General features: G+C 36.2%; 2 protein-coding genes across 11 annotated transcripts in view; both read left to right on the top strand.

Moving 5' to 3' along the window:
• The window catches only part of Spag16 (sperm associated antigen 16), a 919,670-nt gene extending 899,427 nt beyond the window's left edge, over positions 1–20,243 (top strand). For 5 of the 7 annotated variants that reach the window (XM_063267621.1, XM_039084101.2, XM_039084103.2 and 2 more), the window contains one exon: positions 19,876–20,241. In XM_063267621.1, the coding sequence (XP_063123691.1) occupies positions 19,876–19,887 (12 nt within the window). In that variant the 3' untranslated portion in view covers positions 19,888–20,241. Of the gene's footprint in view, positions 1–19,875 lie in introns of all 7 variants that reach the window. The other 2 variants (NM_001401616.1, NM_001134728.1) reach the window with 2 other exon arrangements.
• Positions 20,244–20,373: 130 nt separating this feature from the next.
• Vwc2l (von Willebrand factor C domain containing 2 like) overlaps positions 20,374–27,061 on the top strand; it is a 194,758-nt gene continuing 188,070 nt past the window's right edge. For 2 of the 4 annotated variants that reach the window (NM_001413944.1, NM_001413945.1), the window contains exons 1-2: positions 20,932–21,545; positions 23,755–24,224. In NM_001413944.1, coding sequence (NP_001400873.1) covers positions 23,835–24,224 — 390 coding nt within the window. In that variant the 5' untranslated portion in view covers positions 20,932–21,545; positions 23,755–23,834. Of the gene's footprint in view, positions 21,546–23,754; positions 24,225–27,061 lie in introns of all 4 variants that reach the window. The other 2 variants (XM_017596605.3, XM_039084106.2) reach the window with 2 other exon arrangements.

The following is a 27,061-nucleotide window of genomic DNA, read 5'->3' on the forward strand; positions in this document are numbered from 1 at the left end:
TGGGCTTTAATACTCATCTAATTATAATGATTTCAAATTCTCTCAAGGCTAAAATTAAACTTGGCTTCCTGGATAGCCAAACAAGTGACTATTCTTCTATACCACTCAGTTCCCATTTTATCTTAAGCTCACTTTGAACATAAATTGGTTAAAAACAGTCATATTCTGAATGCTGAATAGGATATCACTAAAAATTATAAGCTGAGGAGCCAGTTAAAGTTCAGCATCATCCAATTACCACAATAATAGTGCATTGCTAAGCTCCCTCCATGATGAAGCGGGAGAGGAAGTTCGTGGTAGGGAACAGAAGATTGGTTCTCTCCAGGAGTGTTGGTCATGATGCAAATGTCCAACTGAGGGGACTATGTGGAGCCAAAGGGAAAATTACCAGAATCACAGTTGCAATGGAAAAGCCAGAATAGAGTCAAAAGCTGATCCAAAGTTGAACTACTAAGCTGTTGAAGGGTTGCCAAAAGAGACAGGCTCCCACATAAAACTGATGGCCAGTGGTGTGGGAGGGTTATGAAAAAAAAAAGAGGCTTAATGCAAGTGTATAGGAAATTCTAAAGACATTGAGGAGACCATCTGATCAGATCAATTATACAAGTATTGATGTTGAGAACACTTACAGGATATAGTAGGCACCATTATTACAGAACCAAAACCCTGAGCTTGGACAAAGCACATGTATGTTGTTTCAACTGTGGACCAAACTTCCCACATGTAAATCTTGACCTTTCTACTTTCTAGCTGTATGATTCAAGGGATTCCATTACTTTATTCTGTATAGCTTTAATTTCCACTTCTATATAAATTCAGATTGTCATAAGGATGATTTTGAGGAGCAAAGTGATTATTTAATGTAATGTAGAGATTGTAAAGGTTAAGAAAAAATATTTGGTGCTATTATTTGTTTTCCTTCAAATACATATTCCTTAGAGTCTTGTGAAATAATTTTGACAGCACAATCATAAAACATAGATTTCCTGTGTTACTGTGTAACATTTAGGTAAGATGTTGGTATGACTTATCAATCAAAATATAAATAGTACATCGAAGAATGTGATAAGGTGATAGATGAAATACCAAAGGCTCAACACAGTGGCATCAAAAGAGGCAGCTAAATGGAGTCAAATTCAAATGGGAATGGTTCTATATGGAGGGCGAAGTTTTAGGAATGAGATTCCTTTTTATTATATGCCTGAGAGATTTAGTGATGTCTTAACTAATGTCATACATTTCCTCAGTAGGAGTTATAATGCATTTTACATATATTTAAATTAAATATCTTATTAGAAATAGTCTTGGGTGGAAGGCATGGGTCAGTAGGAAAAGCACTTGCCTTGAAGGTACAAAAACCTGGGTTCAAATCCAGGAGTCTACTTTTTAAAAGCTGTATGTGGTGCCAAGTTTATCATCTCAGCATTGGGGAGCAAGGGGCCAGGTGGAATCCTGGGGCTATGTGGTCATCCAGTCGCAGCTAGTTGGCCAAGTCAAGCCAATAAGAGAACCAGTGTCAAAAAAGTAAAAGGCAGAAAGTACCCCAAAATCCCACTCAATGTCATTTAAACCCCACATGCATGCAGACATATTTATATGCATGCGTGTGCATATAGCTATGCTTACATGCACATGAACATACTTTCAAGTGGTGAAATGAATAGCAATACATAACTGTGTTAAACCTTATAATACCCCTTGGCATAGTTGGGCCCTCAAATATGCCAGATTTGAGTTTTCTTTCTCATATCCTGCCTATCATTAGGTGAAAAAGGTTGATTTGATGACACACGAAATTAAATTTTAAAGATTACTTTTTTCCTGGACCAGTTCATAGAAGAACATGCACTTTAAAATGAGATTCTGGTTGAACTAGATATATAATAGAAAGAAAAAGGTATTTCAGGACAAAATATTTTATTTTTTAATTTTATTTTTATTGGATATTTTATATATTTATATTTCAAATGTTATCCCCTTTACCCCCCCATCCCTTCTTTCCCCTCCACTGCTTCCATGATGATCCTCCCCCTCCCACCAACCCACTCCCACCTCAACACCCTGACATTCTCCTGTACTGGGGAAATGAGCCTTCACAGGACCAAGGGTTTCTCCTCGTATTGATGCCAGACAATGTCATCCTCTGCTACATATGTGGCTGGAGCCATGGGTCCCTCCATGTGTACTCATTGGTTGGTGGTTTAGTCCCTGGGAGCTCTGATGGGGTCTTGTTAGTTGATATTGTTGTTCTTCCTAAGGGATTGCAAACACCTTCAGCTCTTTCAGTCCTTTCTCTAACTCCTCCATTGGGGTCCCCATGTTCAGTCTGATGGTTAGCTGCACGCATCCTTATCAGTATCAGTAAGACTCTGGCAGAGCCTCTCAGGTCAGCGCTTGGCATCAACAATAGTGATTGGGTTTGGTGGTTGCATATGGGATGGATCCCAGGTGAGGCAATCTCTGAATGGCCTTTCCCTCAGTCTCTGCTCCACATTTTGTCTCTGTATTTCCTCCCTTGAGTATTTTGTTCCCCCTCTAAGAAGGACTGAAACATCCACACTTGTGTCTTTCTTCTTCTTGAGCTTCATGTGGTCTGTAAATTGGATCTGGGGGTTCCAAGCTTTTGGGCTAATATCCACTTATCAGTGAGTTCATACCACGTGTGTTATTTTGTGACAAAGCTCAAGTGCAAGTAGATCAAGGACCTCCACATAAAACCAGATACTCAAACTAATAGAAGAGAAAGTGGGGAAGAGCCTCAAATACATAGGCACAGAGGAAATTTTCCTGAACGGAACATTAATGGTTTATGTTCTAAGATCAAGGATAGACAAATGGGGCTTCATAAAATTACAAAACTTCTGTAAGACAAAGGACACTGCCAATAGGACAATACAGCAACCAACAGATTGGGAAAAGTTCTTTACCAATCCTACGTCCAATAGACAGCTAATATCTAATATATATGAAGAACTCAAGAAGTTAGACTTCAGAGAACCAAATAATCCTATTAAAAATGGGGTATAGAGATAAACAAAGAGTTCACAGCTGAGGAATATCAAATGGCTGAGTAGCACCTAAAGAAATGTTCAACATCCTTAGTCATCAGGGAAATGCAAATCAAAACAACCTTAGATTCTACTTCACACCAGTCAGAATGGCTTAGATCAAAAATTCAGGTAACAGCAGATGCTGTCAAGGATGTGGACAAAGAGGAACACTCCTCCATTGTTGGTGGGATTGCAGACTGGTACAACCACTATAGAAATCAGTCTGGAGGTTCCTCAAAATAATTGGGCGTAGTACTACCTGAGGGCCCAGCTATAACACTCCTGGGCATATACCCAAAAGATGCTCCAACATATAACAAAGACACGTGCTCCACTATGTTCATAGCAGCCTTATTTATAATAGCCAGAAGCTGGAAAGAACCCAGATGCCCTTCAACAGAGGAATGGGTACAGAAAATGTGGTACATTTACACAATGGAGTACTACTCAGCTATCAAAAACAATGACTTCATGAAATTCTTAGACAAGTGGATGGAACTAGAAAATACCATCCTAAGTGAGATAACCCAGTTGTTCAAAATGTTTTAATAAACATTCTTAGTAAAATATAAAATAGATAATAAATAGGTTGTATGCATATCAATTAGAACCATGTAAGTCAAAGTGTACAGGTATTTTTTGTATGACATTAAAGCTTAACTATGTGAATCTTTTGAAGTGCTTCTCATGAAATAGAAACTAAAACTGTTTCAGACCTCTCACACTGTGCTATCATCACGGAATGCAAAACAGCATGATATTGTACATGGAGGTTAATTAATATACTGATCAATTCTTTAAAAAGGAAATATTTCAAGTTTGAATTTTGTTCCTAATAAAGTTTTTTCTTTTTTAAATTTATTTATTTGTTTATTTTTATTGGATATTTTATGTATTCCCCTTTCCCGATTTCCCCTCCTGAATACCCCTATTCTACCCACTTCCTCCTGCCTCTCTACCCTGGTGTTCCCCTACAGTGAGGAATTGAGACTTCACAGGACCAAGGGCCTCTCCTCCCATTGATGCCAGACAATGCCATCCTACATTTGCGGCTGGAGCCATGGGTCCTTCCATGTGTACTCTTTGGTTGGTGCTTTAGTCCCTGGGACCTCTGGGGGAGGGGGGGTTGGCCAATTGATATTGTGTTCTTCCTATGGGTTTCAAACCCCTTTAGTTCCTTCAGTCCTTTCTCTAACTCCTCCATTGGGGTCCCAGTGCTCAGTTCAATGGTTGGCTGCGAGCATTCGCCTATTTGTAATGCTCTGGCAGAGCCTCTCAGAAGACAGCTATATCAGGCTCCTGTCAGCAAGCACTTCTTGGCATCAGCAATAATGTCTGAGTTTGGTTGTCTGTATATGGGATGGATCCCCAGTTGGGGCAGTCTCTGAATGGCCTTTCCTTTAGTCTCTGCTCCACACTTTGTCTCCGTATTTCCTTTAGACAGGAGCCATCCTGGGTTAAAACTTTGGAGATGAGTGTGTGACCCTGTCCCCCAACCCAAGGCCATGTCTAATCTCTGGATATGGTCTCTACAAGTTCTCCCTCCCCTTGTTGGGCATTTCAGCTACTCTCATTGCAGTTGGGTCCTAGGAGTCTCTTGCTTTCCTGGCATCTCAGACTAAAAAAGTTTTAAAGGATTAGTATGGTGAAATTTCAAAGGGAATTCTAATTATCAAGGGTTTTAAGGCTTATTTATTTATTTGATTGTATGTAGGTGTATGTCTGTATGTGTGTATGTGAGTAAACATGACTGTATGTCCTCACAGAGGCCAAGTGAAAGCACTGAGAGGTTTGAGCATTCTGGATTGATCATTCTCTATATTCTTCTTTGAAGCAGGGTCTCTACTCAAACTTTCAACTCACATCTTTTTCTCTAGCAGAGCATGAAGCCAGCAGACACTGGTGATTTTACTGTCCCTCTACATGGGAGTTGGAATTCAGGAATCTGAGGATGTGCAACATGTCACATGTGTGCTGGGATACAAACAGTCCCCTGTGTTTCAGAGCATCGCTCTTAATTGCTGAGTTCCTCGATTGCTGTTGTTATTGGTTCGTGTGTTTTGTTTACTGTTGTTTGCTGTGTTTTTTATTTGTCTTGATGGACTCCCTCTGTAGACCTGAGAAATACACTACCAGGAAGGACTATGCAATTGCTCTGAAGCAGGTAGTGGAGCAATTACCTGGTGTAGTTGACAAACACCATTGGTCAATTCATAGAGTATGGGCCTGGGACTTCATTTACCGGTTCTGCTTTCAATCTGCCTTTACTTATCATAGATACTGGGTTTTTTTCATAAAAATATTTGTAGTAATTTAATTTCTATTTTATAAACCTCATCACAGTTTCTTTTTCTCTCCATCCCTTTTTCTTTCTCTGTTCTCCCCCTTCTTTCTCTTCTTCCCTCCATTCCAATTGTTCTCCATCCTTGCTCCCTCCCTTCCTGCCAGCTCCTTGCCTCTGAATGCCCTCCTTCACTGCTGTTGTTCCTGTGAAGCTGTATATCATGATTTTAGGAAGTGTGCGGCTTAAGTTACTGTGTGTGGTTGATTTCTTGATATCACCATACTTTTCAACCTATATTGTGTGACAATTCGAATGGTTAGATATTTTAAATATTACGATGTGGTTTGTAATTTTTATATTATCATATTTTGAATGCTGATTAGAATTTTATACAAGTGTAAAGACTGTAAAAAGACATTCAGCACTTAAGCCCGTCCTAAGTCTATAAGTGATATGCATTTTTTAATTGCAATTGAAAATGAGTTGTCAACTTCATTTTGACTTCAAGTTTTTAGTTTTGATTTTGAAGAGGTCCTCTTCTCCCTTCAAAGCTGAAGAACAATTTTAGGTTCATAACAAAACTTAGAAGATAAAGAAATTTGCCACTCATCTCCCATCCTTATATGCAGAGGCCCCCACCTCATCCCCCAAGTTAACATCATTTACTAGACGTTACAACTCACGAACACATTAGCACATCATTAGCATCCAAAGCCTGGAAGTTAAAATTTGATCCCTCAGTGTTTTACATTTTGTGGCTTCAGCAGAATGTTGTGTCTCCACCATTGTAGCTCTTACAGAGGGGATTGTTGTTGCTGTCGTGGTTGTTCTGTTGTTGATGATTTTCTTTATAATCTACTGTAAAGTTTCTCCATGTCCTACTTATTCATCCTTTCCCTTCCATCTCCAGTATTTTCTCTTTCCCAGCATGTCACACACATAGTTGGAGTCACCTAACACATAACTTCTTCATATTGGCTTCCTTCACTTTGTAACTTATGTTTGAGTCCCTGAACCCCATATCTTTTTGTACCTCTAGAATTCATTACACTTTAGGATTGAATAATAATATTCCATTGTTCTACTTACCAAAGTTTATTTATTTTGTCACTTGCTGAGGACATTTAGAGGCTTCCAGATCTTGCATGCCTTCCAGGGCTGACTGGGAACTATACATGCTCCGTACCTTTGTCCCATGTGCTGTTTCCCCAAGCTACCTTCAGGTATAAGTTTGCAGTAATTCCACACAGTAGTCCTATTTTTGCATTTTGTTTATGACACATGACACATATCATCTCACATGTGTACTTACCGTGTGTATTCTGTGTTTGATGAAGTACCAGCTAACATACCCAGTCCATTTCAATCAGTTCATCTCTCATACTCAATTTTGCAGTTCTTTATGCTTTCTAGAAGACTGTCTTATATCACATATGCCTTTTACAAACATTCCCCCTCAGGCTGAGCTTGTCTCTTCACTTCCTAATGGCATCTTTTGCAGAGAAGAAGTTCTTAATTTTAACGAAGATTTCAGGATTGCATTCTTTTAAACATGCTTGCACATTTAATATCTTCAGATGCCAACATTTGTCTCTATGTGTTAGCAGAATTACTCAAATGCACTGTCAACATGCCTAATTCCAGACCACTCTGCACACCTCTCATGATAACAAAGCATTTACGTTCTACATGTAAAAATGACATGTGAGAGTAACATTATTGATACTGTTATATGATTGATATTTTGAAAATTTTGAGAGAGGTTCTCACAATGAACCCCTGGCTGGCCTACAACATACTATGTCAACCAGACTGGCCTTGAACTCACAGAGATTCAGCTGCTGATTCCTCCCAAGTACTGATGTGTGTCACTGGGCCAACCATTTTAATGTTTTTTTATATATAAGTATATATAAATATGGAAAATCAGTGTAATATACTCATCCTCTCATCACTCAGATACGGGAAACACGAATCTGGTACCGCATAACTCCTTGATTCCCCCCTCTCCTACTTTCATATTTTGTTTTAAGTTTCTGAAAAAAACTCCAAAGAATATATTTAAGATCTCATATCAATTTTAGCAAAGTAATAAATAGTTCTTTTTCAGGATAACAACTTCACAAAATCAATGCAATACAGTTGTATATGTTTTTGATTGGCCTAGTTTAGAAATATTTCAAACTATTATTTTTTGCTCTACATTTTAGAAAACCACATTAAAATCTTCTGAAAGTACATAAACTTCTAACATTGAACTGGAAACTATGCTGACCATGATAGAATATCCCTTAAAGAAAGCTTTCTTGAGTTTTTACCTTGAAATCCAAGGATTATTAGGATAGTGTTACACCACTATAACTATGCTGTATGCTTCTAATTTCAGAGATAATGACTTTTTTACTGAATTTAATAAAAGAAAGTCTATATAACTTGCTAGGCTCCTGTTTCTCGGGGCCTGGAATATATAAGTGCCCACTCGTGTTAATAACCATTCATTTGTAGCTAATGCAGAGAAGGCTGCATTCCACAGAGTTTGGGGACTGTGTTTTTTATTGAAGTTTAGATACATGGTCACAAGGTTCAGGCTCCTTCTTGCTCCTCTGCTGTTTGAGCCACACACACCCTTTGTATTCTGTCACCCCATAGTACATAAAGATACTTTAGGAGCAAAGAAGCTAGGGGTGGGAGGGAGAGAGGGATCAATACAAGAAAGACCATGGAAGGCAAATCATTATTTTAGTGGCCTCAAACAAGGCTGTTTCTCTTTTCAAATAAAAAAAATGACTTTGAATCGTCCATCTTGAATCATTATCTAAAGTTATTTGATAGCTTAACTTATTGGTTCTTCCTAAATTTGAGCCTGGTGTGACAGTCGTTGCATATTCTCAGATTCTGTGGTAGACAGTCTACCTGTCAGCCATCATAATAGACTAAAGGAAAGCATATGACTGAAGTAAAATACTAGGGATTTTTACCAATATAAAACTGCTTAGAAATAGAGGTATTCATTCTTGGGCTTTGAATTTCAAAACTTATGATCCTGTCCTGTTAGGATGAACACATAGAGAAAGTCTGAGTAAAAGATAGCTCAATCTAGATAGCAGAACTGAGACAAAGACACTCGGCTCACTGAAGGTGACATTCTATCAACTGATGCTCAATGAACACATTTTAAACCATTTTCTTCTTTGCTGTGTTTGCATAGATTTTCTTTCACTTGCATCTGAAAAAGTCCTAATACTTCCTCCATTCCAACAAGTCATATCCTTTTTCTCTGAGCTGCAGTGTTAACTCAGTCGAGGTTTCCACCTCACGTACAAACCTAAATCCTATCTATCTCATTACTTAACTCCAAGTCCTTATCCAAGTCTTCATTCTAAAACTGTCAGCTTTTACTAAAAGCCCTTTGACCCATGAAGTATGGCACATTAAGGAGCTGAGAATGAGGGTGTGTAGTGGTTTTGGAAAGCTGAATGGAAACAAAGCAGCCATGAGCTTCTTTCGAGTTTTTATGACCTACTCAGCCAGACCATCACCCTACAATGCCAAAAGGTTCCTTCACATTTCCAAAGAGATGGAAACTTTCCAAAGAACTGGGAGTAAAGAGACATTTCTTTTTTACATCATGAAGAAGGCAAATTTGCTCAACTTCTGTCATAACTACCTTCAGTTCCCTCCAGACTACAGGAAAGACAAACACCAGTTCTCTAATCTTACAGACATTGCATTGCATCCCTGTGACTCGGTACTTTTGTTTGTGAAATACAGATAGTGCTTTTGATCAGGTATGGTTGTGGGATATCACATAATACAAAAGTTTCCTCATTTGGTGTCTGCTGCTGTGAGAAAATTCCCCAATGTAAAGAAAAATTGAGACAAAGACTTTCTCTTACCTCATGATTCCAGGTTACTGTTTGTCAGAGCAGAGTTTTGCCCCACAGCAGAAACTTGAACTTCTTCCTCTTGAAGCAGCCAACATCACACCCATACTCAAAGAGAGAGAGAGAGAGAGAGAGAGAGAGAGAGAGAGAGAGAGAGAACCACCCATATCTACTTCTCAGCTCATGCATATTATTCAGAAACCAAACCTAGGAAATAGTACCACCCACACTTAGGCAGGGTCTTCCCACATCAATGAACATAATCAAGGAAGCCCCACCACCACCCCCATTTACTGGATACAGAAAATCCTCAGTGAGACTGTCTTCCCTGTGATTCTACGTCACAAGTTGAGAATAAAAACGAATGATCAGCACAGGCTCTAAAAAAATGTCAAGAAATGGGGGCTGGAGAGATGTCTCTGCATTTAAAAGCACAGACTGCACTTCCGGGTGTACTGAGTTCATTTCCCAACAACAACAGAGTAGTTCTACGACTACCTGTACTGGAATATGAGTCCCCCTTCTGGTGCTTATGAAGACAGGACACTCATATACATAAAATAAACCTTTCAAAAGAAAAATATTATTTCAAAAGAACATAAATAATAAATTGAACTAGTGACTTTTTAAACTAACCACTTCAAGTCATTAAGAAGGCACATACCCGTTAAATAACAAGATGATTGCTCTTTCATAGGTAGGAAACTGTGAACAATTTGGAATTCAAGGCTGTCCTTTCAAAAGGTTGAACTTCCAGCCTTAAATTGAAAATTTCTTTTAAAAAAACAAATTAGACTGTTTGCAAACTAAATAATCTAGCCACTCTTAATTTATGCAGAAGTGTTACATTTGGTTTGTCATCCAGGTTAGCTGTATTTTATCGCATATTTTTTACTCTATTGTTAATATGGTGATATTTGTGTTCATATAATCCCTTTCATGTCATTCTATTTTTGCCCTCAGGGGAGAAGGCTAAATCTGAAAATAAGGATGCGATTAGTAGCAACTCACTACCTCAACACTCACTAAAAGAAGTCACCGTGTCTTTTTCCACAGTCAAACCTCCATATTCATAATGGGAGATTCATCTGTGGTAAAGTTTGCCCTGAAACCAGTTTGAACATTCTCAGAATATTAGAACTTTGACTTTTAGAGTCTTAAAATGTATTAATTGTTAGAGTCTAAATAATAAAAAACCGAGACTATTAAAAGTGATTTTATTACTTCATACAATAAAATTAATTAAACTTTTAATTAAAAGGCTCATATCAATAGAAGTCTTTGGACTCTTTCCCTACTCAAGAACAATGGGAAAAGAACCCATCACAGTCTACGATCAGCCCAAAGCTGTTCCAGCTTATCTGACTCTCAGAAATGAACCAAAAACGCAGGATCCCTCCGACATCAGCCCATACATTTCTCAAGTATTTGCGAGACTCCAGGTGCATGGAGGTCCCTAAATAAATATTATTCCAACACTGATCAGCTGCATAGGTGAAGACCATGCTAGGTAACGGGTCTACGAGGATTTCTTAATGAGAGCAGGTGGCTGTTGATAGTCTAAATGGGTTCAATAATTAGTTAAACATTTTAGGACTTCAGGTGCATCTCATAAGGGAGTTCGGCCATGTTCAAAAGGCAGCTCATGGAAGAAAGCACCTGCTCACAAATTTCCTCATTCACTTTCTCCGAACAGGGGCAATATATTTTGAAAACAGCACATTGTAGGAGAGATTGAAATGTTTATGAATTCACCTGCTACATTTCACAAATTTTGGGTCTGTCAATGAACTCTCCATGAGATTGACATAGATTTTGCATGAAAGACAAAAATTACTTCATCTATGCAATCAGTTCTTGTGAAAAACTTATAAAACCTGCACAAGAGACTAACATTTGCCTGCTTAACAAGTAGCTTCCATACCAAGGTTAAGTGACAGCGTGTTTTGTCTTCACTCCATCTGGTTGTATGATTTAAATGCATTATGTGCTCTAATATAAACATAACATAACCATCATTTTTAGTCTCAAGCACAACAGTAGGAAAGTGAGATTTAACCTGCCCAACGACTATCATTTTTTATGACATAAGCTTGCAAGAAAAATTTTAAATCCATTGTTTACATCTTCACACATTTTTATATTACAACACCACATGGTCTACATTCAAGCAGTGTTCTCTACAAAAACAAAAGTTAGATCTCTTTAGCAAGAATATGCACAGTTCAAAGGTACTGGAAAAGTTTATAAATTATTACTATCACTTAGACTAGTTAATTCTTAATATTTTAAAGAAGTATTATATTGATCAATGATAGGATGAGAAATAATCTAAATTGCATTTCATATTTCCTTCAACTGTGTTTTTAAAATTCTGAGTAATGACCTAGGTTGAGCCATTAATGCAAATCCCCAGAACTTAAGTAGTTTCTTGATACTTCTCATTTTGAGGCATCTTTTAAAGAAACAACAGATGCCTCTCCACATGCATTCAAAAAAATCAATATCATTAATCAATAACACTCTCCACAGGTAATAAATGCTGAGAAGCATTTCTGCCTATCTGTATTGATCGAGAGAATTGCTTCAAATTGGTTCTGATGTGTATAAAAATCATTTCCTTATTGATCAAAGCCCGTCATCCTCTCTCTGATATGTTATTTCATATTGGGCACACAATTGTTTTAGTCTCCATTCTTGTACTTGTGATAAATAAATTTCCTGTGATCTGTGTATGAGATTAATTTGAATGAAATAGAAAATGAGTGTTTTGTGTCCTTTAGGGGAACATATTATTCCAAATTCAAGCAAAGCATGAATAATCATGAGAAATTATTGTATTTATTCTAATGAGAAATGGAACGATGGATTTCATTCACATTTTCATTACACATGATAAGCCTAAAAGTTTTAACTCAGCTTCTGTTTCTATAACTACCTGCATCCAAATTAGGATGGCACTTCTGGTAAAGAAACAATAGAAAAGTACCTATATTTAGCCAAATTTGAGTCATAATCTTGGTATCAAACTGTATTTCTATAACATATAACATGTTCAAAACGTTTAGTCTCTGTGTAACATTTCTGCTAATGATGTGTATAAATCTGTAGATGCCAAGTCATAAGAAACATATCTTCAAAATTAATTTTCTGAACAAAAATGTTTGATGTTTCAATAGATAAAGAATTTATTAAGCCTCATTATAAATAATCCATATCACAGTTGCCCTAACAATACCTGATAGCTGGTAATTCACAAGAGGAAATATTATTGATCAATTAATGAGTTCTCCAATGTAGCTCAGCCCCTAACTGAGCACATTACCTACTACTGTGAGTTATTCTTCCAACAACGACAACCAAAAAAGAAAAAAAAGTCAAAGATCTCTGTCACCATTATTTACAGAATCTCATAACCGTACCACCTCTTTTCCTTCTCTGGCTGTTCCATTAGAAAATGACATGGGAAAAAAAAAACACGAAAAAGGGGCTGGGAATTTAGCTCAGTGGTAGAGTGCTTGCCTAACAAGCGCAAGGCCCTGGATTTAGTCCCCAGCTCCAAAAAAAAAAAAAAAAAAAAAAAAAAAAAAAAAAAAAAAAAAAAACAAAAAACAAAAAAACAAAAAAAAACAAAAAAAACAAAAAAAACCAACAACAACAAAAAAAAAACAGAAAATGACATGGGTACACTTCCATGGGAAACATTAGCAAACAAATGCAGTCTTAAAACATGGCTTGATTAAAACAGTTTCTTCACGTCAGTGGCTTTTGCTGTGAACCCATGAAACATGAATTGTCATATTGACAACTGAGGTGTAGTTAACTTTCTCAGTCTAGCCAATTAATGTTACCTTAGTACTGAAGAAATATTTCATATGAAAATAAACCAGGTCGAAATCATTCAGCAAAACCAAACAATCACTGCTCTTCTTGGGAACAGTCAGCTTGGATAAGAAGGTAACATATCTTCACTGTATTAAAATAGCTGTTCATGTCACAAACTATTTGGGAAAAGCTGAAGGGAAGCTTGCTGCAGATAGACACATGAGAATTGAATAAATCCTATTTTTCGCTGAGCAAAAACAAAATGATAATTCCTATGCAGCATGTGAATATTGAATAGTTACCCAAAGTTGTGGAAATGGCTTTCTGATCACTAAAGGATCCTGGGAATGTTGGATGCTCTTCAAGATGTCAAAAGAATACAGGCAACTCTCCTAAGTTCCATGCTTATTGCTAGCAAGTGAGTATATAATCAGATTCTTGGAGCTCATACATGTCATTAAGGTAATGCAAAATGAATATCTTTAAATGTTTCTTATAGTCCAGTCAAAATTCATTCTAAATTATTTCCTAGGAAAACTCATGGGTCCAGCTGGAAACTAGAGCCCTATGCACAAGGGTGTTTACTGAGTCATGTTGAAATTTTAGTAAGGGAAGCTTAATCACAGTGGGGAGATGACATTGAGCCAGTCAATGAAAATTCATCAAGAGGTATTAAAGCATGACACAGAGGGTAAGAGCATGAGCCTTGGAGTCATAAGGATCCCAAATCCGGATTCGACTAGTCATATGCTGTGTGGCCTTTGTAAATAAAGTTGTTTTAATCTTTCTAAACCTCGTTTTTGCTCTCCACAAAGCAAAGCATGTCCCAGCACTGTCCAACAGAAAGCTACTTGAAAATGTGATTCTACTCATATTTTCCAATATATGAAGTTAATAATTTTAATATATTACACATACTTCAGATATAAATCATATAAATATTAAATATCATATATTTGAAGTACAATTACATGTGACCTATATAAAGCTATTTATGAAGTACATGAGACTATTTGTTCATGGGACATTTTTGAAATCAGGTGAGCATTTTACAAACATAATTCATTCCAATTCTGCTAGTTCAATTTCAAATGCATAGCACATTGTTTATTTCTACCCCTAGGGTTGTTGTGCTACTAAAGTGACTTCGGACAGTGCTTAGGACAAACAATAAGTCCTAAAACTGGTAGTGTGATAACTTTAATTATTACCCACTGGGAGTATTGATTACAATGTTCACCTTGTTAAGTCTTAAGTGCACAGGTATTTGGCATGGCCAAGAATGTAGAACATGTACATTGCTGACTCTGTCTTTTGGGATCTTGATATCATGTGAAGGTATGAATAAAATGATGCACATCCTTTTCCCAGGGAAAGGGACTTTAAGGACTGCTGTATTAATTAATTAAAGAAAATAATCCTAACTGGACTTTAGTGGATAGCTTGACTGTTGTCAGGAAGATGTAGCCAGGGACCATGAAGACAGCTAAGGAGACTATTCACAGAGTACATTAATAAAATAAAGAGTACAGTGGTAAGACTATACTTGACTGTGCAATGTAGGTTTAAATCAACCACAGAATATTTAAAAGCAGATCAAGATGCCTGGTGTTCTTCATTGTCAAAATAGAAACAGTGAAAAGCACCAACTTAGAAGCCGAAGACTAATGGATATATGTGATGGTGATTACTGTTAAGAGCATGGATGTTTTAGTTTCAGAGATTTACAAAGTAGTAAAGCCGACACTGGATGAAACAATCGAGTTGACATGAACAGTAAATATGAGAGCTTATGTACTTAGGGATTTTGTTGCATTCAGAGAGAATCCCAAAATAAGTATCATAGGTAATCTGAGTCTTAATTTGTGAGACCTAATACCTGTAAATGTGTATGTGCATCTGTACGTGCACATGTGCATGTGTATGTGTATGCACGCACGCATATGTACATACATGCATCTGTGTGTGGGGGTGTGTATATTTGTGTGGGTGTATCACTTTTAGCTTGAGTTTCCCTAGTCGCTCATTTGTCCTGAAAGCAGGCTATCCACATCCTAGGACTGAGTGAAGAAGATAGAATGTCACATGTAGAACTCCACTCTCTGTTCCTTATTTTACACAGTCATAAATTCAAAAGTAATAGAACCACATGCTTTCTATAAAAATATACCAAAATATACTTGTACTCTCATAGCAAGCTATGACTTAAGAGAAGCTTGTCTTAAGCACTAAATATATCAAGTCCTATGACTGTTAAAAATATTGGGGTAATAGATAGGATGGAGACCTATTGACTTTGGGAAAGAATTGTCTAGGTGAGGAAGGGAGTTAAGAAATCCAAAGGCTTGCCTGGCTGTGGTGGCTCATACCTTTAATCCTAGAACTCAGGAAGCAATGGAAAGTAGATCTCTGTGAGTTCGAGGCCAGCTTGGTCTACAGAGCAAGTTCCAAGACACCCAAGTCTACACAGAGAAACCTGTCTCAAAAATTCAAGCAAAAAGTTATTTTTAAGTTTATGATAACTTTGATATCCATAGAGGTATGCTATCTAAACCAAATTGAATTTCCACACAAATAGGTATCAAAGGTTCATTAAAAATTCTTTAGTTTGAAGGAATGCCAATATTTTTTTCAGCAGAATTGAATTTTAATAAAAACATTAACCAACATGGAAAATTTTGCAAACTGTTTGTACATAGCTTTTAAAAAGTGCCAATATTTTATTTGCATATTATGTTAGTATGGGATAAAGAGTTTAATAGTAGTTTATAATATATGATTTTACACTGAAATAAAATAATCTCACTCCATTTTATATGTTACTTCTTGGTTTTTCAGGGAAATTTGTTTAAAATGATACCCAAGTGACTATGTTCATTTATTTGATTTTTTGTGACAAATCTAGTTGAAACTACTTTATTTCAAAGATTATTATTGTAACTATTCTCTTCTAAAAATTATCACTTGTTATACAATATAAATAAGTTTCATTGTTTAAATAAAGTTATACACTCACTTGCAACAAATTTTTGAGAAATCCACAAAGTTTTAAATATCAATTATTTCATCTAGAAGCAGAGATTGGAAGAAATTTGGTTTGGAATTTTCACATTCATCAGTAAAGTAAAATGAAATCCTCACTGATAAAAAAAATGTTAATTATGGTTTTGGAGACACATAAATGAAAAGTACTCAAAATCTTCCATTCTTGATATATCCTGATTTATTATTATTATTATTATTATTATTATTATTATTATAAGATTACTCTTCCCCAAAATTATGAGTTTTTCTATTAACTTGATGAAAATTTTGGGCCACCTATGCTTCTGGATGTAACGAATAAATGAAACAAGTCATTTTATTTAACAGGTATTTAAGAATAGCCTGTTTCATTTTAATATATTAAATATATCATTACATGTTAATATATTAATTATATTATTAAATATATAATTAATATTATGTATTAATATATACCATATTTATAATTATTAAATATATAATGTATTATATATACATATATGCATATGCGCCTGTGTTTCAGTAGGTTGTGAAAGTAAACAGTGGAGAGAAGAGAAGAGGAGAAGATCTTGAGGGAGATTGAAGAGGTGACTGTAGAAGTCATGTGACATGATAGAAAGATGAGCCCTTAGAGGCAGGAAAGTGACCAGGCATTCCAGGAAAGTGGGGACAGAGAATTGGATTCAAAAATACAAATGAGGCAAATAATATATCTTTGAAAATATCATAATGAAAACCTTTACTTTGCATGCTAACTTAAAAACCTAGTAATTATCTAACTCTGTGAATGTACCTTGAATAATTTTATTTTTAATTGACAGTGGTAAACTATACTGTATGGTTTTCAGGCATATTCTACATATATATTATATATTTATATTGGAATATAGACATTCATAATTTGATAAGCATAATTTGGTATACAATTAAAAGCTGACAAGAGTATAAATTTATGATCTATTTTTACCCCTTCATGTTAATTTATCGTTATTTAATTTTTTTTTTTTTTTTTGGTTCTTTTTTTTTTTTTTTCCAGAGCTGGGGACCGAACCCAGGGCCTTGCGCTTCCTAGGCAAGCGCTCTACCACTGAGCTAAATCCCCAACCCCTCGTTATTTAATTTTTAAGATTACAGTTTCAGCACTTCTTTTCCTTTCCTCTCTCTGTGCCCTCTAATATGTTTCTGTTTGTTCTCTTTCAAATTCATAGCCTCTTCTCTCATTGTTTTGCATGCATATATGTATATAAATATACATGTATATCCCTAAATACAACATGCTCAGTCTCTACAGTGTTACTTGTATATATGTTTTCAGAGCTAACCATCTGGTATTGGATAACCCAGTTGGTGCCTTCTTCCCAGGGGAAGACTATTTCTTTCACTCGCAGCATTCCTTAGTTGTGTGTGGTTCCATGTGTTAGATTGAGGCCTTTCATAGCTTAGAGAAACAAGGCAACTTCAGCATGAGTAATGTTATGGGTTTCACATATGTTCCTTTGACATTATTTAAATTATATTTCTATATTGTCATTTCATGACTGATCTTATAATACACAATGACTTGGCATGGAGGTGCACATGTCTGTCATGGAACACATATGGAGATCAGAGAACAGCATCCAGCAGTGTGTTCTAGTGTTATAACTTTACTTATAGAACATATGTACTGTATAGCCATATCTAAAGGTATATATCTTAGAAACTTTTTAATATTTACCCACTTTTAATATGTTTATGGTAACTCTTCTAAGCCATTGCATAATAATGTTAGGGGTTTTTTTTGTTGTGCAAATTTTTAGAATTTACCTAGATCCCTCCTCTGTGATGGTTTGTATATGTTCGACCCAAGGGGTGGCACAGTTAGAAGGTGTGGCTCTGTTGGAGTAGGTGTGTCGCTGGGGGTGTGGCTATAAGACCCATATCCTAGCTGCCTGGAAGTCAGTATCCTGCTAGCAGCCTTCAGATGAAGATGTAGAACTCTCAGCTCCTCCTGCACCATGCCTATCTAGATGCTGCCATGCTCCCACCTTGATGATAATTAACTGAACCTCTGAACCTATAAGCCAGCCACAATTAAATGTTCTTTTTAAGAACGTTTTGCTTATTTTGGTCATGGTGTCTGTTCACAGCAGTAAAACCCTAACTAAGACACCCTCTGAATATTTTTAAATCTGGCTTTTATATATTTGACCACGACAAAAACAATGGTTTCAAGCTCTATCCTTCCCTTTATGAGCTTTGGTTCTATATGGTTCTAAACACTTTAAAATCCTGTTCCCTTTCATGGCTGCTGAATAAAACTACAAGAAGAAAAAAAAAACCTTTTTTGAGTTTCAGGAAAGTCAAAAACAGCAGCTGCTTATAGAATAAGCCTAGAAGTGAAGTCAGTGTGTACCCACTGTCAGCAAAGACTTAGAAGAGAGGGTTTATAATAAATATTCACATGTGCTGTTTTGGACACTCTAATCCATCCTAAGGATGTTTGCTGTGTCAGACTTCGTTCTAGACAAAGAAGCTGAGTCTTATAAAGGTTTGCAAATAGACCATATTTATCATGGTTAACTTTACTCGTAAAACACCTCCTGTTTCATTGGTAGTGTGGCTATTCGGGGACAATATGTGATAAAATACTTCACCATGCTTTCCATGGTGACTTCTTACTGTGCATCAGTAAGAAATTCCCTTTCAAGATGTGTCACCTACCCAAACTCTGTCCAGAAGGCATGGCTTATACAATGCCATCTGGACACAGTGGAGATGTGATGGGTACCAGTTCCTAGTTTTAGAATGTTTGTGCTGGAATATCAGCTCCTTCCACACATGATATACAACTTACTTATCTTCCCAAGCCTCTTTCTTCCTCTCTACGATAGAATTACTGTTCTTTCTTAGACCATTGGTTCCTCCTAAGAATTGTACAGCAGGTTCTCAGTGTGGTTTCAGATGCTAAAATGGTTTAATAAGTTCCAAAGACTGGTATTGGGATGGTAATACACCACTGAGCATAATTAAATAACCAATATTTAATTTAATACTTATGTTTTAAACTCAGGCGAACATATTCTACTAATTCTACTTCCCTACAAGTGGCAGGATAGTTTCTTACTGGAATTTATCAATAAAATTATAAATAAAAATTATGTTATTTTAATTCTTCAGTACTCACTAAAAATGTTTTAAAAATCATGAAAATGCCCCACACTAAATTTGGATTACCTTATATATTTTAATTTGCAAAATTTCAGAAATTTAAGTTAATGGTAATATAATTTTGAAGTAGAAATACTTATTTTTTCATTCCGACTCCAAAGAAAATGTATTGAATTCATAAATATCTCAACTGTTATATATTTATAAAATGATTTACCAGAATTATAATGTATTTAAAACAGATAAATATATTTTGATTTTCTAGGATAAATACCTATAGATAATCTACATAAAGCATTTGTTCTGTTTTCCATTTAGATAACTATTGCTTTAAATTATTTTAATATATTCATTTACAAAATGAAGTTGTCTTCCTTAGTTGCTCGCAATCTCATCTCAAAATGATCTGTCAATCACAAATATAAGGAGAATGTTGGGGCATGTAATGACCTCCGAATGGGAAGCAAATAGAGCTACAGGCTTTTATCCTAAATGTATCTTATAGTTCAAATTATTTCATAGATAGAAGTTAGTTCATATTTAATGAGAGCCTAACATAAAAATGAGCCTCTTGAATCTCAACTGAAACAAGATAAAGTGTTGTATTGTTTACATACTGTGACTCTTTGAGGTAAATCTCTGCTTCCCTCTTTTCCAGGTCGAGTTTTAGCTCAGGCGAGTGCCAACGGGATTATCCATTTGCTGGATCTTAAATCTGGGCAAATTCACAAACTGGTGGGCCATGAGAGTGAAGTGCACACTGTGATATTTTCCCACCGTGCAGAGAATCTGTACTCTGGTGGTTCTGACGGCACCATTCGGTTGTGGCTCTGATCAGCAAAAGCATACCCTGATGCAAAGGGCATTCCCTCCACAGCTCAAAAATGCTCCATACAGTCTGCTTACAAGCCAGCAACTAGCTGGATATAACGACCAATAAATAAAATATTTGTTTTGAAACAAGCTTTGGGTGAATACTATATAACCCCTACTGTTACAAATAAAAATTATAACTTTTTCTTCATTTATCTGTCTGTGGGTTTTTTTTCCCTAGAATCTTTCACTTTCTCATTTGGTTATGAATTTAGAGACAGGGCATCCTTGCTAGGAGGTTGGAAGAAACAGCTTTACAATGACGCCTAATGACAGACTAGATGAATTACAAGACATTGATTTTTAACGTTAGAGAACAAACTGCAGGAAAACGCGGCTACTTTTTTTTTTAAATCAAATCCGAGCTGCAGAAGACCCAAAGTTGAATTATGTATAGCACAAGGAAAATCTTTCTATAACCAGAGGGTCAAAGAGAGTCAGAAAGCATACATTTCCACAGATTCTTTGACAATGAGTGTGCTTTATCTATTAGTAATAACCAACGACTGCAGATGGCTTAAATCTAAAGGCAAGTCCCCCGGAACTTTCATCTCTGCAGCCCATGCAAGAATGCATTAGGTAAAATTACATCTTTCTAATTTTTTTATTGTGATTTAAATGCAAATAAGTGTCTTGCATGCAGAACCTCCCGCTCCCCCCACACACCCCCCAAGCTTGCTCGCATCAGCTGAATCAAGTGACTGCCTTAGACAACACTACAGCCTGGTCCGCGGAAGCAGCTGGGGGGGTTTCGACCAAGCTGGGCTCAGAAGCCAGTTGTTGGCGCTGTCCGTGGTGCTGAGGAATTCCCGGCTGCCGTCAGGATGAGCTCCGAATCAGCAGTCTGCAAACTGCTCCCAGCGATGCCAAACCCCAGTTAAAGTTGCGCCTTTGCTTCACATCCACAGTTAGAATCTTCCGGTGTGTGAGGAGGGATTCAGTCAACATACTGTGGACGATGCCGATGCTTCTGCTGGTGGAGTGGGCTTTAAGCTTCAGTATGCTGTTTCTGTTTGTGATCCTCAGAGCCTAGCCAAGTCACCTCTACTGCCGTAGCAAACACTGTGTAAGTGAACTCATGTGTGGAGGAGGCGTAATCAGCCAGGAAATTTCATAGAAGGATCTAAGAAAACGCTAAAAATAAGTTCAACATGATTCTGCTACCGGGGTCCAGATTTCCACAGGACCAGCACTGCTTCTGGCTTTGAATTCTGAAGACAGGTCCAAAGCGTATTTCTTATGTGTGTCTGCTGTGTTCCTGTCTGGAAGGGTGGGAGACTGCTTCTTGGCTGTGTTTTGAAATGGGGAATAGAGAGGACGGATTGCCTTTAATTCATGCCTGAAAATGCATTCTTTGGGTGACTAAAGAGGACCGGCTTACCTAAGAGATACCTGACCTTTAAGTTCAGATTGGTCTGTGACCCCCAGCACCACCATTAACCTCAGAGTGACTAGGTAAGTGAATCTTATGACATGAGTTGTGTTTGTTTTCTGAGAGAAATAGATGCAGTCGTTTTAAATCATATGTAGCAATACAGGGAGGGGGTAAAGTTTAACTGGGAAGTGATCCTCAGTTTAGCAGTGTTTGCATTCTTATTTAAAAATCTTCAGATAATGGTATTGTTTTTTTCCCCAACCTCCCTATTTTTAAATAGCATTTTTAAATGGTTCTATATCATATTTGTTATAATGAAGGTTCTTTTTAAAATAGCCTTAGAACTTTGTTTAATTAAAATGATACATATTCCTCATGATAAAAGCATGCTTAATGTTAATATGAAGCAAAAAACCCCACCCCTATTTTATTCTTTCAGTTCACATTTACTATAACCTTGCACAATAATGCCTACCTGTGGCTTACAAAATGATCCTTTTCTGCCTGGGTCGTTTTAAAGCAGAATCCTGTGTGCATTTCACATGGCTTTTCCTGCATGTATCGATAGCCACCGCTGGACATTGTGAGGAGACACCGTAGCTTCCTTGTCTTGCAAGATAAACTTTCTATATATGTGAGAAGTGCATAGATGTATAGTTTAATTAGTAAAACATATATATGCCTTTTCTGGAAGCTTCTACTATGTTTGTGGCCTCTGTAGTAATTTAGAAGAATAAAAATGCTTTGTCAAAGGGAGCTTCCAGCTTCTCAAGTAGAATTGTAGGTTTGCATTTTCTTGTTCTGTCATGACTCATTATTTTTTGACATATTTTAAGAGAAATCTATCTCCTTTATCATTACTCCAAAGGAAGTCACCCAAAAGGAATTCTAATATCAGAGAATCTTGGAGGAATACTAATATCAACCTTGTCTGAAAAGAGAACATGAATACATTGCCTTCCATTTTACTATTACTCTAATTTGCATATCTAACTTAAGATGCAAATATATTCTAAGACTTTATGAAGTTTCCTAACATCATTTTCATCATATTTAATTATCATAGTTGTATGCTAGCTTGAAAAGAAGCAGTTTTTCACTGTTTTTAGTCTACTTTGGAAATAAAACATTGAATGAAACTTAGATATCTTAAAATGCCCTACAAATAATCTTAGTGATGCTGGCATAAAGCCAATATCATTGAAGTGATTAATTAAACATTTTACAACAATCTTCCTTATTTATTCCTCCCCCAAATTATAGTTCCCCCCAGAACATTTACCTAAGTTCTAAAGACTTAGAGTAGTAAGTATTCAAAGGAAACCCCATTACCAACATTTACTACCAAACACTAAACCCTCAGGAAGCCTTCAGCAGTAATTGCTATCCAGATAATAGGGCACATAGTCTGTGAATGCCAACTCTTCGTTATTATTTTAAAAAACTTCCACAGAAAGTTTTTTCCCTGGCATCTTTGTCTAAATTGACTGGATGCAAATATTTTTATCATTTCAAATGACTTATATTTTCAGTAACATGTGAATGTTATTCATATTACATGAAAGGAATCTACTTCAAATAATATTATTATTAGAGCTTCATGGCTATGAAAAGTTGTAGATATCTTTCCTGCCCACTAGGAGCTTACCTAGCATAAAATAATGTTTACAATAGTAGAAGTCCATATCAATAAATTAATTTTTGTGTCATTTAGATATATTTCTCTTCTTCACCATGATGTGTTATATTTTTTTATATTCTGTGTGTTCCACAATCCATAATAAGGCATGAGAAGGAAGCTTTTATACTGGATCCATCTCATTTAAACTTGCATCCAACTGCTTTGTTTAAAATTCCTTCCCTTTTAGAATTTAATGCTTGACCCTAATCTCTTGCTTTTATGTAGATTACTATAACATCTACATTCTATTACTGACTCATCCAGTTCAAAGAGAACTAGAGATGTAATTTCAAATATCCTTGAACTATATATCTGTACCTACTTGAATTCACCCTCTAAGGTTCAGTAAAACCACTTCTTACAATGTACAAAGAACCAGGCCTTTGAAACTCAAAGGAAAATTACAACCTGAAGGCCCATAATTAAAATAACTCCATAAATAAACTATTCACACTTACAATAAAGTATAGACAGTTGGATGAACTTAGTTTATTTGAAGTCTCAGTGTCTCCCAAATTAAATCTATACAAATGATTTAAGAGCATGGGCTTAACTGCATCTTTATTCTCTTTTATATGTCAAATTATCTTTTAAATATTTGTTTTCAGCCCACCCCTCTTGCATTCCCATGGAAGGAGCTGAGTGTGTTTAATATTAGGAGAACATCCAGAAGTCTGTGAGGAGGGGGATGGCTCTTCATATTCATGAAGCTTGCATACTTCTATTGGTCATCCCTGGATTGGTCACCCCTGCTGCCATCAGTCACGAAGACTATCCTGCTGATGAAGGTGACCAGGCTTCCAGTAATGACAATCTGATCTTTGATGACTATCGAGGGAAAGGGTGTGTGGATGACAGCGGCTTTGTTTACAAGTTGGGAGAACGGTTTTTCCCAGGGCATTCCAACTGTCCGTGTGTCTGTGCCCTAGATGGACCTGTCTGTGACCAGCCGGAATGCCCTAAAATTCATCCGAAATGTACAAAAGTGGAACACAATGGATGCTGTCCTGAATGTAAAGAAGTGAAAAACTTTTGTGAATATCATGGGAAAAATTACAAAATCTTGGAGGAATTTAAGGTATGAGTTACCCTCCATATCTATTGAATTCTAATTTTTACTATAACATGCTTAGCAGATTATATTAAAAGAAAACCTAGAAAACATAAAATTCTACAACTCTGTAGAGTCAGTGTTTGACAGGAAGTCCTGTTAATTCATTGGTCAATACTCCACAGTAATGTTTTTTTTTTCAGAAGTGTTTAATATCTTCTCATTTTTAATGCTGAAAACCGTTCTTTCTGTGTTTTTACAAAATATGTTTTTAGAGAGTGCTGGTTTGGAGGATGCATCTATTAAATTAATTTTCATATTGTTAGTTTTCTGGCTTATGAGTCTGTATTTTGAGCCATCTACCAATGGTCTTGACATATTTGTTTGCTGTGTAGACATGTGTATGCTACAGAAAAGCACTCAGAGCTGTGATCTCTATATCAAGAAAGTGCACTGGGCCTACTTGTTATAGAGCAGGGTTCAGCTCTGCTCGCCGGATGTTTTATTCACAGGACTTCAAAGAGAACTGAATTTTTGTCATGGCCTTCAAAAAGAGAAAAGTCAACCTTTCAATTACATGACACTTAGTTTTCCTTTCATCCTTCATGTCTCATTTTAAAACAACATGGAGTTTGCTTTTATTTCTTCTGGAGTTCTCTTTTATCTGATGGCCTATTTTAATTAGAATGTCCTACAAGCCATATGAGTCCTAAGAGCACGAATTAATCTACCAAGAATATCTTAGTTAATTGTAGTGACAGTTTGTGTCTTGAAGTATCTTTCATGCTGAAAGCTTAATATGAAAGGGTCTTATTATATCAAAGTTCTGTGACATAGGGTTTATAGCATTACAGGTTTAAAAAAAAAGTTACAGCTGGTCCTAAGTGTGCTTGTTTAAATTTGAAAAAGAATGTTCAGGTTTTCAACCTGAACTAACTACTCTTTCTACATACTAAGCTGGTGGTAGAAGTGAGCATGTGGCAGGAAGGCTTGAAGTGTCATCGTTAGGGAGTGTGGTGTGTGGTTGTTTGATTATATTCATTCCATTCTGGGCCATGAGTTCAAGCTTGTTCTGGTTTACACGGGAATGCCCAGCCTTTTGTACTACGTTCTATTGCCTATAAGGAAAAGGGGCTTAAATGACTAAATCAACTTTGTTAGATATAAGTTTTATTCTAGAGATTTTTCTTTTGTATATTGTAAAATTGTGTTGTGTAGTTATTAAGTAAAAGTCAAACTACCCTGACACCAAATGGCAGTTAAGAGCATGCTATCTTATAGTGACTAATGACAATATGGTCTCTAAAATATTGTGTATACTTTGGCATAAGCTCTATTCACTTCTGGGTAGTGAGAGTAACTAAAATATTCAACACATTATAGTTTGTAGAGCCATGAACAAAATCTGTGGCCATCCCTATCTAATGTGCACATATATATTGAGTAGAAATTTTCTGGAAAGAACATTTAACTCAAACCAAGATCACATGAGATAGTTTTTGACAGATAAAATTTGGCAATCAGCATTTAATATATAAAACAATAGGTGGTCTGATTTATGAATTTTTTAACTTACCCTTAAAATGCTATAGTTTTCCCCCTCTATATACTAGATTTACTTAAACAAAAATATAACTTTGAGACCTAGGGAGATTCTTCAGTGGTTAGCAGCACTAGCTGCTCTTCCAGAGGACCTGGGTTTGTTTCCCAGCACCTACATGGCAGGTCACCATCTGTATCTCCAATCTCAGAGTATCCAATGGATACCCTCTTCTGGCCTCTTCAGGTACCAAGCATATATGCGGTACACTGACATACATGCAGGTCAGCACGCATGTACTTAGTAATAAATACAAACGTTAAAAGGTATCAGTGTTACCATCTCAGACAACACAATACATATGAACAAGACATTAATTATTCTTGTGCTTCTAGTTATAGCCCCAAACATAGCATAATTCTTCATGTAACATCCCTGAATAGCAAAGCACTTGTACCTATTTCTGCCAAAGGATTATTAAGAATATATATTTTAACTCTGCTTTATCTTGTGATAAACACATGGCCACAGAAATTTGTAGATATTATCTAAGACAAATTTGTTAGAAGGTAGAACTAAGACCAAGGAAGTTTGTTACCTCCCCCCCAAAGTCATCCATTTGTTTAACCTTTTCTTTATACTGCTTTCTTGCAATTAAATCTATTCAATGTCCCAAAAGACTTTTATGTCAAGGTCAGAAACAGCTGGATTTGAAGCCCAAATTCTTCAGTGAGATGTAAGTTCTGACCCACAATAGTAAGACTATAAAGTAGCCATTGTAATAAGTAGTTCCCTTGTAAAGAGATGCTTAAAAAATATTTAATGAAATCACTAGGCCTAGGACAATGGGAATGTTTGAGTTGAATAAAGAGTTCTTCTCCATTACAAATACATAGGTATTTATTATCAAATACATAGGTATTTACTCCAGGTTCTAAATTTTTCTGAGTCTTTCCTTATATTTTATAATTAAAATTCAACTTTAAATCATTTCTCAGATGGAGGAATTAAATACTTTCCATTAATGTTGTAGGTCTCCATATGAACTGAACATCTAAGCAAACACTAGCCAAATCCTGTCATCCTTACTTGTTCCCAACTTCCTCACCTGGAACAAGTAACCAATATTTAAAGATGCATAAAACGTACTTATAATGCTGTTGGTACGTCATTGAGGATGTTATAATGTGAAATATCCTTTACAATAACATATTCATCCAAAGAGCATTTGCCGTACCATTTGCTATTCATGATACTATGGAATCACCTGTTTTGAGCAATAAGGATCCTAGAAGTTAATGTGCTAACAGAAAGGGCATGATTA

This window comes from Rattus norvegicus, chromosome 9 (assembly GCF_036323735.1).
Source record: "Rattus norvegicus strain BN/NHsdMcwi chromosome 9, GRCr8, whole genome shotgun sequence".
Lineage (NCBI taxonomy): Eukaryota > Metazoa > Chordata > Mammalia > Rodentia > Muridae > Rattus > Rattus norvegicus.